Here is a 16,313-nt window from a genome sequence, read left to right on the forward strand (position 1 = left end):
TTTAGCTTTTTCATGTCTATACTTAATGTATCTACTCTATCAACCTATTGTCTGAATGTTCTGCTGAATACATCACATATCAATGGGCTGAAAGTTATATCACTTAGAAAAAAAGGGAAGATGGTTAAAAAGGATGTATCCTCACTTTTGGGTGTTCAAGCTTACACCACAGGTGTAGAGAATTTTGGTTAAATAAAACAACAACTTGAAGAAAACTAACACAATGCTGCCTACAGTCACAAAGAAAGAAGAAACCCAGATGACAAGTTGAACTGTTTCAGAGCTCTGTCACTTTCAAGCAAACAAGAATGGACTTCTTAGAAAAGAGTTTTTCAAATCATTCAGAGGGGTTCATAATTTGCCTATCATCAAGTCAATGAACAATAACCATTGCCATCACGCAGAACCTGAAATGTCCTCTACTTAATTGCCCTAATCTTCCTGACACTAAATGCAGAGCAGTTAAATAGTGATAAGATAGAATTAGAAAGACTATTCTGGCACAAGGAAAATGGGAATAATAGAATTTCCATTTTGCTGTTCCGAGTTAGGGATTCTTCACTGCAAATGGTGAAGTAAACAAAAAAAACCCAAACAGGTATTACTGCCTAGAAACTTCTCTCTTGGCCCACTGTAAGGTAAGAAAATGACAGAAAACAGAATCTGTTTCAGGTCTTTCCCAAGATCTACTATTTATAATTGTGATACAAATGTCATGGAATCATAATAAATTATAATTTTTGTTTGGGACATTGAAGTCTAGAAAAAAATATTGGAGCACCCTGGCTCCAACAGAAAGATCAAAAATGCTGAAAAGTGCTGAATCACATTTCATTTAGACAAAAGCAAATCTGTTCATTTGGCTTCACATAAGCCAAAGTTTACCTGTGTCCCTACCAGTACAAAGATTTTCAACACCACTTGTCAGAAGAACCTGAGTAACTAGTATCACAAGCTCTTAAAAGTCATTTTTCCTATTTGTTTTTTGGAGAACCATGCCTGAGGAATTTATTAAATCAAAAGAACAAATTGTTCTCCAAACACACCACAGCATCAGCAACTTTTCCTACCACCTCCGTTCCCCTACAGCTCTATCTACCCTTCTAGTTCTATCTGTATCAGCCCTGTTTTTGAGCAGCCAGGTAATGAAAGCACACAGTAAGACACCTTTTTGCTTACAATCTACCAAAATAAAGGAATGAAGGCAGAAAAACTCTAAACACTTTCCCAAAACAGGCACTCCAAGGTTAAGACAAGAAAAATGGACTGTTATCTCTAACTTTAACCAGCTCTTTTGCTCCTCTAGTAACTTTATACCATTCTCACCTCTCCAGTTCTGCTATCTTCTTATCCTTATCATTCTTCTCATTTTCCATCTCTTTCAAGATTTCCAGAAGACGATCCACTTCAGCTTGAGCCTTGCTAGATTCTTCCCGATACCGTGTTACCTCCCTTTCCAGCTGCTGCATACGATCACTCAGCTCTGGGCTGGCCCTAGCCTCCAGTGTTGCCTCATGAGCCTGTAAGAAAAAGGTTCAAGAAAAAACACTTCATTCACATGTATGTATTTTACAGATACTATGACAATGGCAAAACGCTATCTAGATATCTATTTCAAAATGGCAATATTAATTACTACACAGAAATAAATATACAGTGCATATGCTACTTTTAAGTATGGGAAAATACTTTCTAGGAAAAGAAAAATTCAGAAACAAATTTAATATTTTTAATTCAGTCTAAAAAAATTTAGGTGATTTTTTGGTGTGAAACAATCAACAGAAGAAAGAAGTAAAAATATGAAAAAAGTTAAACTTCTTTGAAAGGAAAGAAAAAGAAACGTAAGTGTTAGTGGGTATAAAAATTCCTAAAATATGCTTCTGAAACAGTGTAGAATTAGTTATCTGAGGTATTTTTAACCTAGATAATCTAGAAAAACAAATCACAGGTTAATAGCCTTCAGTAACTACATCAGTATGCAAAGTGTCAGATTTGCACAGATGGTGCTGATGTACTGAAATCCTTGCTAGTTATCTGAGCTGTACAGACTAGGACTAACATAAGTATGGCTACCTACTGAAATTATTTTTGCCTGGTTATCTAGGAAATATGATTTTTCAGGCTATGGGGACAAAAACATCAGAGGACTGAGGATAAATGACTCTAACAAAGAAGGTGTTGGTTTGGGGTTTGTTTTTTTTTAAATGGCTTGGTTTGTTATAAAAATCACTAATTTTTTCATAAAATTAATTCAACAGTTCCCAAGCACATTAGAGACAAAGAGGAGGCAGTATTTATGCTGGAATTTAAACCAGCAGACTAAGTATTATCTTTTCATTCTCCCCCTGCCCTTCTGCTCTTGAATCTTGAACTGCTATTTGATATCAATTAAAGCTATTTCAGAATTGCTCAAATTTGCGTCAGTGAATAGCAGGTTTGGTGGAGTTATTCTGCTGACCAAGACTGCCTGCAAACTCAGGGCCTTTCTCTTCTCTGAAACAAACCTAAAACAGAAGATAAGACTACAGACTTTTTCCCCCCATGTGTACCAGCTGCGGAAAGTTGTTTTACAAGCTGCCAATATTCTGCTCCAAAGCTCAGTAAGCCTAAATCCAATAGTACAGGACTCTGTTGATTTTAAAGGCAATTGGACAGAACTGCAGCAGCATAAAACTCAGGGTTAGAAGCTGCTGCTTCCAAAGAACCAAACGGCAAAAATACACTTGGCTAAATCTGTTTAGTTATTCAGTAAAATAAGACTGGAGGAAAATATCCGCTCATTGACCCCAACATTTTTGCCTTGAAGTCTCTTGGTTTTAATTAGCTCTGTTAAAGCCAAGGCCTTGGGACGGATCTGGGTTTCCCAAATACTGGAACACATCATGTTCCAGGGCCTTGGCCCTGCAGGTCCTGCCTGAGGGTTGATGCTAAACTGTTTTGGTTCTGTCTTTTTTAAAGCAGAGATTCCAGAAAGCTGGATAACCTGCACAGTATTTTATCCTAGAAAAAAATGCCTGGCAATCCCCAGGTCTCCCAGGCAGATCTCAGCAGGAGTGCCTGACAACCATAGATCCTGGAAGAACAGAACCCTTTCCTGAGGCAATGCATTTAGGAAGACTTAAAATGCTCCCTACTTCTGAGTGACTTTCAAGTCAAACCCCGCCACTCCTCTGTCACTGAGCTGTAAGTCTGAAAATCCCGCTCCTGAGCTTCTGAGACCCAGCTCTGAGTGCATCCCTGGTGAGCCTGGAAGCTTTGAGAAGCCTTTTGGAGTTAGGGCTGTCAATGCTTCCAGATTCCTTACTGCCCCATAAGCACTTCGAATTACATACCCTTGGAAAGGGCTCTCTACAGCAAGTAGAAGTCTAATTAATATGTTGCCAAGATGACGCAGACTCCAGGAGGACATTGCAGCGATGAGACTGACAAGCACGTCGGTGCCATGAACAGCTACAAGCATCAGGGAACATACTTTGCTTTGGAAGGAGAGTGGTGGTGGGTGTTCCTTAAATGCCTTATTGGGATTTCCAGACTGCAGCAAATCTGAAATACTTGATTTCATTTCCTTTTCGACTATACCTAAACTTCAAACAAAATGCCATCCTTCCTTCCCACATACTGTTTTACAGGAACTGGGAATACTGTTTTCAGGGGACATCTATAAATCTATGGGGGAGCATCTATATTCTCCTAAGAGACACTATGTATAGAGTTAAGTCTGGTTTTCACCAGACACAGAACCTCAATTCTTCTGCACTGGATTTAGATATGTTTCCAACATCTAAAATTGTTTGTTTTAACAAATACTCCTCCAGGCTCTTTAAAGTCATCCAAAATACATAATCAGATAGTCAAGAAACTTCTTTAAAAAAACCTAAACCAAAGTTAGGCTACTAGCCTGGATTACTAAACTCTCTAATTCAAAGTAAGTTATAAGACCTAATGCAATTCTACTGTCAGGACCATCCTGATTTATGTTACTCTGTGCTAATAAAAGCATCTCCACAACAACCCAAGAGACACTACTGAGAAGAGGAAATCAATTTTCTTTTTTAGAAAATTAGCCAACAAGTCAGTGTGCCTGGTTCTTATAGAACGAAAGGGCTATTTACACGACATAATTTATTAGTTAAGACACGTAACACATGTTATTTGTATATAACGCACATAAGCATGGATACTTTCACCTAACACAAAGAAAACGTTATGTGATATGGTGTAAACTGGAGACCACTTCCTGAGTTGTGAGTTACTAACTGAGTGACTTTGGTCCATTTAGTGGGTTGTGTACAAAATACGTGCTGCATGACCATATCTAAAATCCTACCGGATTCATTTATTGTATAGGAGAGAAAACCAATGCATTTAGAGGTTTCCCACAAACTCACACCAAGATCTGGAACAGACGAAATTGGCTACCTTCCCAATGCAACATTGTGCAAAATAATTCAGCAGTGGTTTGGGTTTTTTTCTTTTGTTTTTTTTTTTTTTTTTTAATCGAAAAGAAAGTTAAACACAAATAATGAATTCCTATATTCACAGTAAAAAAACCACAACTTCCCCCACTCACCAAAGGTGTACAAAATATCCAAAATAAGGCAGTAATTTCATTTTCGAAACAGAATTGACACATAAGGCGACAAATGCACTAAGACAGTTTCTGCTGTATTAAGAGACTATAAGAAGCGCATTTTGATAGGTTCAACTCTTAGCTCTGCCTGAGACAGTATTCCTAAACCTGCAACCTCTTAATATAGTTACAAACAAATGTGAAAATGTATAAAAGTATGATAAAAATTAAGTAAATTAAAAAAGCAGCTTGCTTAGGGTGAAGGGAACATTGCATTTCTCCTCTGACAAATGAGAAATAAGAAAAGGTATGTCTACATAGACCATTGAGTTTAACTGATTACAGACTATTTTAAACCTCTTAAGTGTTAGTATTGACCCTGTCATTAGCCCTCCATGTCTGTTCCAGTGTGGACTCAAATAGGTCCATTTAAGCTACTTTCAAGAGCACAAACTTGCATGTTTAGTTGTGCATTGATCTGCATAAGAAACACAGTCACATTTTAGCTAGAAAGCAGCATCTTCTCAAGCTGTGTTTTTTAGCACAGCTCATCTGATCAGTATTAATCTTTGCTAGTGTGCATCCAATTTCAAACTCTAAGTGGTTCAGGACCAAGGGTAGTTTAAGCTTACTACTCAGTTTAAGCTTACTACTCTGGATATGCTCTCAAAGTTCTTAAGAGGGACTATAAACTAAGAGGTGGTTTAACAGCTTTCTGCTTTTCTGCTCTTAGCCATCATTTTCCATATGGAATGTGGTAAGTGATGGGGTGAGTGCTTCAGGTACCTAGAGAATAAAAGAAAGAGTGATTGTTCCTCAAATAAATGTACTATAACTTCTATTGCTTTCACAGAAAATCAGATGACAAAGGCAACTTCTACAACTAAAATAAAGATGACCAATGTTTCACAGAAATAACCACTATTTACAGATGGAGAGGAGAGGAAGACAAAACTCATTAAAAAGAATTTTCTAAGCTGATATTTCTCATGCCAAAAAACTCTTTACTAAAAGAAAAGGTAATCTTACACAGCTTAAAGCATGCCAGAGGCAGGGAAGAAAACAATAGCACAGATCTAATTTAAAAGTTCTAAAATGTAAATAAAAATTCCAAACATTATGACTAAGATTCCAAATCAATATTCCTAAAAGATTAACTAAATCAAACAGCGAATAATTCACAGCAAACACTTCCTACTTTTACCTATGAATTGAGACAGTAAATTCAGTTTAACATTTCACATACAAATGTTGCCAAGAACTCTTGGCCACAAAGTAGAAGTTCCCAAGAATATGAAATCCCATTTTAATCCACCCTCCTACCTCCAAGTATGCCTCACATCTCTTAAAAATAGTAAATGCACACACAAATACAAAAATATATGACTCTACTGCAAAAGACAAACACATATAACCATTTTCCTTATTTTCCCTATTGTGAAAGCAGGGATTCAAATGATAAAACATGCGTGCTGCCTTATATTGTGTCTTTATTAGTTTCAACAAAATTATAAATTTGAAAACCAGACTTGTTCCTCTTTTAGTTCCAATGCTCTAAACACCATGTACGGTAACAGAACTTTTCAAAAAGGCTGTACTGGAAGTAAAAGGCTCAGTGAATTCTCTGATATACTATGTACCAGAAAAATTGAGTCTGTCACAAAGAGTTGTTTGTTATCTTATTATTGACAAAATCTTTTAAATGGTTAGTCTCTGTTAACATGACTGTAAATTTTTGTCCCTGAATAAGCAAATATTTGGTTGGAATAATTTCATAAAGGCAGCTGAAAGTCTAAATAAGAGTAAGATGCCTTGAGAGAAGCCATTACTGACAAAAAGTGTTCTCTTCAGAAAGATGCGAGTTCCTATAGTTGTTATTAAACATTAACAATTTGCTCTCTTTGGTTGTACACCAACACAAAAAGTGTACAAAGATGGGGGAAATGCCGAGGTGATGGCTGTCTTTGCGAGCATACTTCAACTCCCCCTACCCATGCCTCCTCTGAACCAGGCTTTATTCAGCTGACCAGAAGCTACTATTTTACAGAAACAGAGCTTCATTCAATGCACAGAAAGGATTTACTAAAGTAATGATCAGATATTCAGTACTTGTTTTTTGATATTCAGTGCATGGCTCTATGCCTCGTTTACTCTAAATTACAAAATGACACTGAAAAAAGAGTATTTTCCCAATTTTCTTTCTATCATGCTAATCATGACTGTAGGCTATTTCTTGGCAAATGGTAACTAACCACTTCATAACACCACCAATGGGAAATGAGGATGCATTATTATACCTGTTGTGCAGGTGAAAAAAGGAGATGCAAAAAAAATCCTGCTTTATTCACTCAATGCTTTCCTACCATTTAAAAAAAAATATTTTATCATCTGATTTCTCTAGATGATTATCATCTTCCTTATATATCTCTGGCTCATTCTTGGAGCATTTGTCAAGCAATATTGAAGACTGCAAGAGTCTGCAGGCAGTAATCTAGTTATAAAATGTTATAACAACTAGCTCACAACGAAAAACAAGAAAGGTCACACAATGTTGCATTGGCCATTTCCTAGCTTTTGGATATTTAATTTTTCAAAATGAATGTTACCTTAACAAGGTTTCTGGGAGGGGTAGAGTAGGTAAGTTTAATTTTTTAGGTATAAGAAAATCAGGGAGAAAACCCCTCCAACCTTCCGCTGCATGAGATGATGCTGACATTGTCATGAAACACCAATAGGACTGGGACTTAAAAGCCACCACACTGCCTCTTGTACCTTATCCTATATGTTGATTATATCATACTGGGGAATAAAACAGAGTTTGTTCCCACATTTCGTATTTTCTGACTTCAGAGTAATGGGGAGTCTCAGAAATTTTGCATGCTAGTAAAGATTTCATAGAGAATATGTTCTCCTGGGCACAAATTCTCCTGCCTATTTGCACCAAGTACAATCCTTTTGTACTATATCTTGTCTCCCCAACCTTCTATCAACATTATTTAGACAGATTCAAATGCCACTCCTTTTATTTGGGCAGATTCCACTAATCTACCAGTTCTCCTCATCCTTTTTCTGCCACTTTTTTTTCAGGTTTGGGGGATTTTTTTTTTTTTCCACAGTTAGTTCTATCCAACAGCACCTGTAGTCCCATGTCTTCTGCTCATATGCAACCCCCTCCTCATACCATGTCTTCCCCGAGTCCCAGGTTCAGTACAATTTTCCTGGTAATGCGAGCCACTCATACCCCCAGCAAAATCCAACCTGTTTTTCTCCTCCCAGTGGTTAACTTTCAGTACTGGCTTCCATTCCCAACAGATTATTTGTCCTGATCCGTTCTGCACACTGAGATGCTGATTCTTGCTTCTGCTGTATTTGTATCAAGCAGCTGCTTGGAACCAGCACGGTATTTGGTGAATAGTCTACTTAGCATTGCTGCTGCCTGCTCAAATGACCAGACCTAGAAGAGGCTGTGGCAATACAGAGAGACAATGGGAAGGTGTTCCTCCCTCTTCAGGTTGGGGTATAACCAGTTCAGGTGGAACCTTTGGGAAGTTTCATTGCTAAATCTATCTACTGAGCATGTACGAATAGACAATGCATTTAACCTTTAACCAATTTAGACAGATTTAAACAGGGGCATCAAAAATATCCGGTACAAGGACCAAATCTTTTAATAAAAAATTACTAGTGTTAAAAAAAGATTAAAACCAACATATTTCTATATTTTTCCCTGAAAACAGCGGCCAAGAGTTTCTTTCAAAAAGACACAAAACCAGACAAAATCTCAGACTGAATCAAACAATGTAAGAAAGTTCAGCTAAAAGATTTAAAAGGTTTTGCAAAACCATAAACAATTGATAAAAGAATCTATTTAATAGGATGCATTAAACAAGTTTAGTTACGGACTGTACCAGTCCAATCTACAGGTTAGGAGGCTGGCAAATTATTTTAAAGTGGGGGAAGCTATCAATGTACCAGAAAAGTCTTGAGTCTGCTATTCATACCTGAACACACAAAACCTTTGGGGGAAAAAAAATATTCTCTGTCATGAAATACTAAATAATGAAATCCTTCAAAGAATACAAGATTAGTGGATATGGTATTTAAGAAAATTATGTTATTTTTTCCTGATCCTTTATGCACCAAATACTTTAGAATATTTATTAATGATTGTTTTTACATATAATAAATAACTCAAAATGCAGTGTAGGAGTTTTTATGCCCTAGTTGACTATTTGTTGTTATTTCTGATAGTCCTAACAAAACACTTTTCCCTATTGCACCCCACAACTCTTTTCCCAAATCTAGTCCCATAAATGCATTGTATTATCTGCTCTATTAAAATCATTTCTAATATGCGATGGGACAAAAACTTAACTATTAAAAGCACCAGCAATTCTCTGACCATCAGACAATGATTGTCAGGCTAGACAGCTACATTTACCCTGAACATTGACAAGAGTAACATAGGTATCAGCCTCCTGAAAGTTTTGTAACACGATTTTTTTATGCACACAGTCACAAGAGAAATCTCTGATGAAAACCACCTTGGATTACATAATTTACAGTGTCAAGATATTATTATACAGATGCTCCTTGAAAGGAGTGCTCTTTGACATCAAACAGAAGACTGGTAATAGGATCTAAAATTAAACTGACAGTACCGGTGAGCTTAATGGTTACACAAGTTTTTAAGCAATCTTTTACTTCCCACACCTTAATTATTATTTCTAATGCGCTGCTGTACATGGTGTTACAGAATACTTTCACTCAAGAAGCTTGATTTGCATAGAAATTCTACATTCTAGCTCTGAAAATGCACGGACAATGGAGATGAAAGAAAAGCCACAGGACACTTCAAGCAAGCAACAAAGGGAAACAAAAACATTGGCACAATATTAAGCTGTCCAAACAAAAACAAAGTTAGACCAACGCAGCCAAAAAGTAAAAGCATCTTAGAAGGCTTTTTTGAGCATGACTGGTTAGACATACTATAGCATTTTGTTTGTATCCATACTATCCATACCCACTACTAAAGCAATTCACCAACATACCGTGTGTTGGCCCAGATATAAAAGCACAGGTGAATACACATGCAACACAGAAAATTAAATGGGGTTGGCAATAGCCTCTCAGTTTGCCAGGACACTTACTGGCTTGGATGGATGACTCAATAAAACTTCAGGGTGCTAAAGGGAGAAAGAAGATAGGAAAAGATGGGAAAAATGGGGGATAGGAACAGTGTGAGAGAGAAAAAGAAAAGATGCAACAAGAAAAGAATTTAAAATAATAGTTGCGACATTAATTTACTAAGACAACAGAATCTTAATTTGTGGTTTTAGCATGCATTACTACCAGCTTTTGAAACATGAGAAACATGGAGAGTTACCCTCGTGAAGTTCCAAACTTGATCTTGATTTCTCAGTTTAATAGTTTTGTCCAGTCCTCAAATACTTAATGTAGTCCTGTGTTTGGGTTTACAGATGGCAGTTTTACAGGTTGAGCGGGACTTTAATTTCTAGTGCTTCACTTATACCAATTGCAAGACAGCTAAATGGTTTAGAAAACTAATTCAGTAACTGACACTATCTGAACACTGAACGCAATTGCTGGGTTTTTACTTTTATTTTTACAAGACATCCTGATTTTCCTGGTAGCCTCTTTCTTTCTGAGTTTCTATGCTGAATACATCGTTTATCAGCCCTTCTTTGAAAAACCAAATCATCAGCTGAGAGCAAAAGAGATTATTTCTCTCTCATCTACCAATATTATCAGTAATATTTTCAGTTGCGCCAGGAAATCCATGGTCACAAAAATAAAAAGCATCAGACCCTATATTAGACTAGCCGAGTTAAATCTTGGGAAACATAGAATTTGGGTCAACACTTCATTCAGTCATTTTTTCCTGTCTTTTGAAAGATACTATCCTCCTGAACTTGAAGGAAGAACACCACAGCAGAAAAAAAACCCCATCCTCTGAGTGAGCCTGTTGAATCTCGAGGTATTTTCCTGGCAGGGAATCACTGCTAACATTCACTGATGAAAAGTTCCTAGAACTGCACCAAGGGGCAGTTTGTTAACATATGGTTTTGGACTCTTTCTTTTCTCTAACCTTGATCCCTTTCAAATAAGGAAAATATCTATAGGGAGAAAAACTATGCACTGGAAATGAAGACGGACAAAAATCCACTCATCTTTGCTGGAACAAATTCTAATACTAGTTGGTCTCTCCCAGATTAGAAAAACAAAATGAAACAAAGCATATTGGCTGGGAAAGACAAGACAGAAAAAGCTAGGAAAAGAGTATCCTGAAGAAAAACAACTAGAAGAAAACTTTTTCACTATAAAACTATTACATTAAAACAGAAGTTTCAAAAAAGTGTTTCCTAAGGGAAAAAACCAAACAAACAAATAAAAGCCACACAGCATAAAACCACTTCACAGCAAAACAGGGAGGGAACCCCCTGTGTGTGATTTCCCTCTAATGATTCCATCTCAGCAAAAAGGAGACTGTTTAAGGCAGGACACCAGGCCATGTAAACTGAACAGGGATTTATGGGTTGCTTTCAGCATTCAGAATCTCCCATAGTATCTCCTGCTGGCAGCAGGCTGACAACTGAGCACAGAAGCAATGACAGTAGAATGATTAGAACATTAAGCTCAGAGATTTGCATAACCATAGTATCATTATTAAAAAACCCAATCCCGAATATGAAAAACACTGCAGTTTTATTTGCTAAGACAGGGATCAATGTAAAACACTCATTAGTAAGAAGAGGAATAGTAACAATGAGAAGTAGACACCTTGAGTCAGACACTGGAGACTGCTTACATGGAAAGAAAAATAATACCAGCAACTTTTCAGCACCCCTGCACTCCATTTGGTTAATAATATTTCAGTTTAGTGTAAAGTTAAATACCTTTTACAGAAAAAGTGGAAGTTTGCACTGTTCATGATTTCTCAAAGGCCCACTGTTTAGAGATTAGCAAGAGTTTTTTCCAAGGACTGCCCAAATCTTTTTTATCTAATGGCTTAACAGTACTCCAATTCAGTCTCTTCTGTCAGCTGCTTAACTTCTAAGGCTAATAGATTTAACGGAAAGTACTCAAACTGTTCAGTGGAAATAAGAGGCAAGGGAAACAAGATTGGTGTTAGACACATCTCTGTTCAAACTGTAAGGGAAACAACCTAAAAGAAAAGGCTTTTTGCCATTTGCTGTTAAGAGCTACACAAGAGAGTCCTTCCTGCATGTGTCTTATGCAAAACAGCACTGAGATAATGTAATAAAACTCAACATAATAAACCTCTAATTTGGTTCTAAACTGAATGCTCTTTTGTAGCCATTAGTTTTAAGGTTGTGACAGCTATTTGCAATGGTTAACAATGCAGATGTGTAAAACAGTTTTTAGAAGCTTTAAATTGGAGCTGGATTATCTATCATAATTGTTTTAAGGATGACAAGGAACTAATCCACCTTGAGAATGTCAAACTGCCTGAATAAATATCTGCAGTGCATTTAAAGAGAGAAAGCCTTTTAAAAATACATTTTTCTACTTTTCTGCAAGCGACAAAAAAAATTGGCAAAATTAAAAACAACTGGAAAAAAGGTTATTAAAGAAATATCTAAACTTACTCTTAAATTTAAAATACATTCAAGCAGTTGCTAACTATATTTTCTTGAGTAACTATGAGTAACCATGACTTGGTTCTAGAAAGCAAGGAGAATCAGTGGTAGAAGTGGGCTCTTTCGTACAGCTTGAGGAAAGCAAATGCACGGTTAATTACATGAAAGCATACCTGGGTCTTAGAGCTCCAATTCCTTTATAAAAAGCCATTGTGGACTGACTTCTTATCACCAAAAAAATCTTTCCATTGAATTTGAATTTTCCCTTGAATAAGAATGCAGTAGCCCAACATGACACAGTATTTGAAAAAAGGAACAAGGTATTGATGATTTTGTCTCAGTAGAACGTGAGAGACTCCTTTAGGGTCTCTGCACAGGAAACAATTGTCCAAATGCCTTTAGTAAGCAGTAACGCCTGAAGCAGAGGAGCAGATATCCAGCATATTATGGAAGGGCTTTATACTGCTCATAGGTAACGATAGGCTATTGATTTTCTTTGCTTGTAGAACCGAAACCATACTGACTGAATGATTTAGGTAGCTTCTTTGGATGGGAAGATGTGAATCTATTTGTGTGTACAATACAATAAATTTATATTCATTATTTTTCTCAGAACCAAATTGAAAATACAGTTATTTGTCCCATAGCTGTCCTGTACAATTAATAGTGCTCTTAACATTTGAGCTATTTTCCCATTTTAACCCTCAGGAAAAGGATCACAGGTGAATAATCCACTGTCTTAATTATTTCCTGAAAAAAAGAGATTAGATTATAAAAATATATGGTCTTATGAACTGGCTCAGTGTCCTTATGTGATGTTCCTGGATACCAGCTATTAAGCACAATCCTCTCTAAAATGGAAGGAGCGGAGGTAGGCCTAAAACAATTGCAGTGAAGCACTGTCATTGCAGTGCAAATTAACTGCATGTTTGTCTTTTAGCCAGCAATGTTTCACCAGATTTTGGTCGACCTCCACACCCACTTATACTACTGATATACTCACTGCTTATAGTGAGGAAAGGGATCTCAAGGGAAGCAGTGAAAAGCACTACATTTACAAATGCTAAATATACAGATGCATTCCCTAATTAATTGAATTTCCGCAACTGGTTTTTCATAACCTAACTATTTTTAGGTGCTCTCCCAGTTAGTGCTTTTTTTTTTCTTAAAGTACTTGTAACAATGTTCTCCGCTGCAGCTGTCTACCCACAAACTAATACTATCATCCAATTGCTGTAACAACCTCTGGCAAATCTTAGCTACAATATATTCCTCATTATGTGTAACACACTGATAAAGGGTAAAACTGCAATTCATGACAGAGAATTCAAATGAAAGAGCCCTTCAGGACTTCTGAAATATTCACCCACTGTACAGTACACTGAAAACAGCCTGTGAGACCAATTAAATGTGCACATTATCTTTTCTTGCTATGTTGCTTTGTTGATGCTGAATAACAGAACTGTTTATTTTGTGTAATAAAATTAAAAAGAAGGGCAAACATGGGTCTAGATATGTGTATATAGAGTTTCACTTACAGAGAGTTCTCAGGTTCATTAACACCCACCTTGCACCCATGCAACAGAAATCCTAAAAGATCTTAACTGATGACTCAAAATTTGATGTCACATTCTAGGAACTAGGACAGAGTTCCAAACTACAGCAGAGGCATTCCTTCTTTTCCCGGTTAGATGTAAAGAAACAGCTAGAACTCCACAACCCAAGACTTAAATTTCTTTTAAAAATCATGTTGCCTTTTGTCTTGTTCTAATTTTATAAATAGAAGTGTTATCACTGTTTCGGTTAGTATGTTTTGTGCTTCTTCATCACCTGCTCTTTTAAAATAAAAAAGTTAAAATCAAATCAATGATCCTCTAAACAGTGCAGTATTTATGCTACTCACAGCTAAAATAAAGAAAGCTTGCAATGCAAACATAACCAAAAGATTCTGTTCAAATAAATTAGCTTGCTTGTAATAGAGTATTATTCTTCTGAACAGCAAACTCCTACCAATGTATCAGCTGTGACTGGCAATGAGATTAAAACAAAAGATCACACACTTCACTGGTGATACATTCTTTTCATTTGTTTTTATGCATTCCTATGGGCCCGGCCAATCATGCATCTGAATTTATCACATTAACACCTACAAGCATTGGTAATTGATACGTGAAATGTTTAGCCGTTAATTTTTTAGCTGTTACACTAGTTTAATGGCACAATTACTGCTATGAACCGTTCTGAAGCAGACTAAGTCTCTAATTCCCAGTACCTGTTAAAAAAAAAAAAGCCAACAGCACTGTTACTGCAAGTAAATGTAGTTCAAAATTAGCACCAGTGTCTGAATGTTACTTTCTGATGGGCTTAGCTTATAATATAGTTTGCATGGACACAACTTCACAGTTCTTGCTGAAAAGCAATTCACAGAACCCAAAGTTTTCTGTGTAGACACGGCCAATTTGTCTAACATATGAATGTTTACACCACTTATATAGATATGAAGTAAAATTACCTTCTTCAATTGAGTTTCCATCTTCAAACATTCTTCCTTTTTCTGTTCCAGTGCAATTTCCAGTGTCTTGAGTCTTGAATCTTTCTTCAGTCCTGATGAAGCTAAGGATGAAGCATGTTCCTTCAGATCCAGTAAGGATGCCTAAAATAAAAGATGTAAAATAACTATCAAGTAAATACTCCTTATGTGCAATAGCTAGTTTCTTTTTTGTCTTATTTTCTTCCTATCCCTTCACACTATGTTCAGGATCCAACTTAGAACAAGGTATTTTGTCAGGATGTTCATGTCACTGACTTAAGACAGCTTGATTTAATTCAGGTTTTCAGGATCAAAATAAAACAAATTAATTTTTAAATCATTTTTAAAGATGGGAGATTCTGTAAACTGGAACTTGTGCTTCAGTGACAATCACATTTAAGAAAAATTGGTTTTAAATAAAGTCGTATTTAAAAATCATATGTGGTTAGTAGATTTGGCCACTGTATCTAAAACTGAAAGCATTCAAAGCTTTTCTATATACAGCTGCTATGGGGTGAAACTGATTCATGCTACCTATCTCCAGAAGACATCTCAACTTCTTGTTTTCTGAATCATTTTTGTGGGTTTTTTTTCCTGTCAAATGGTGACTCCATGTAGACAAAATCTTAGCCCTTGCTGGTGTATCTTTTTTGTATTGTTTTACTTTGACAGTTTTGAAAAAAGATTGTAAGTAGACTTGAATTTTACAATTCCAAGACAGAACAGAGAACGTTTATCTTTCTCTAATATAATTAGGTTAATTTGTCTAGCCAATGGGCTCATTACCAACAACCAACTCAATTATCAAAAGGGACTCTTCAGAGTCAAAGGAACTAGCTGTATTGTTTGCATAAAGGAATAAACATTATCTGCATGCTTTTGGCACCCACAGCTTTGATCAACCTCTGTCCTTTCCTCCCTGTATTTAGACAGGAACAAGCTTGTTCTCTGCCTTCAGCTGTTTATAAGCATAGCTCCAGTAAATGCTATCATTAACCATCAGTCATTCACTACTAATACGATTAACTGCTGCAAATAAGGGGACTTGAGTGCTATCCATGAAAAGGTGGTTCTGAAATATTTATGCTTTGAAAAATTCTCAGACAATATACTTTACTAGATAAACTTGTTTAAGGACCATTACTATAAAGGAACAATTTTCTTCACCTCAAATATAACACATACATATGCAACAAACAATTCTAACACAACTGATTCATTCTGCTGGTCAACCTCTTTCTCTGTGAGATCTCCTTGTAAAATGCTGACTTTCTCTTTCAGGTCCTTAATGTCTTTTTTGTAGTTGTCGATCTCTTCCTGTTTTTCTCGTTCATCTCTGTCACGTTGCTCCTTTAGGCGCTCAATGGTCCTTTCCTGACAAAAGAAAGCACTCTGTGAAGAAAATCCCTCTTAGTCAGTTCAACTTCTGAGACTTCTTATCACAATGCTTCTTACACACTGTAGATGAGGAGGAGGAGGAGGAGAAGTGTAGGGTATTGCCATTTTCTTTTCTTTGCAGCTGTAAAACGGACCCTCAAGAAGGAGGAAACTTGGGAAATCTACAGTTTCATTGCTAAGAAATACCAGGCAT

General features: G+C 36.5%; 1 protein-coding gene across 15 annotated transcripts in view; it reads right to left on the bottom strand.

The window, feature by feature from the left end:
* The window catches only part of ERC1 (ELKS/RAB6-interacting/CAST family member 1), a 317,835-nt gene that overhangs the window by 175,667 nt on the left and 125,855 nt on the right, over positions 1-16,313 (bottom strand). For 8 of the 15 annotated variants that reach the window (XM_052789054.1, XM_052789061.1, XM_052789067.1 and 5 more), the window contains 4 exons: positions 15,956-16,096; positions 14,705-14,845; positions 9,721-9,756; positions 1,327-1,520 (listed from right to left, as the gene is read on the bottom strand). In XM_052789054.1, the coding sequence (XP_052645014.1) occupies positions 1,327-1,520; positions 9,721-9,756; positions 14,705-14,845; positions 15,956-16,096 (512 nt within the window). The remainder of the gene's footprint in view (positions 1-1,326; positions 1,521-9,720; positions 9,757-14,704; positions 14,846-15,955; positions 16,097-16,313) is intronic. The other 7 variants (XM_052789065.1, XM_052789064.1, XM_052789063.1 and 4 more) reach the window with 1 other exon arrangement.

The sequence above is a fragment of the Harpia harpyja genome, chromosome 6 (genome assembly GCF_026419915.1).
Source record: "Harpia harpyja isolate bHarHar1 chromosome 6, bHarHar1 primary haplotype, whole genome shotgun sequence".
Classification (NCBI taxonomy): domain Eukaryota; kingdom Metazoa; phylum Chordata; class Aves; order Accipitriformes; family Accipitridae; genus Harpia; species Harpia harpyja.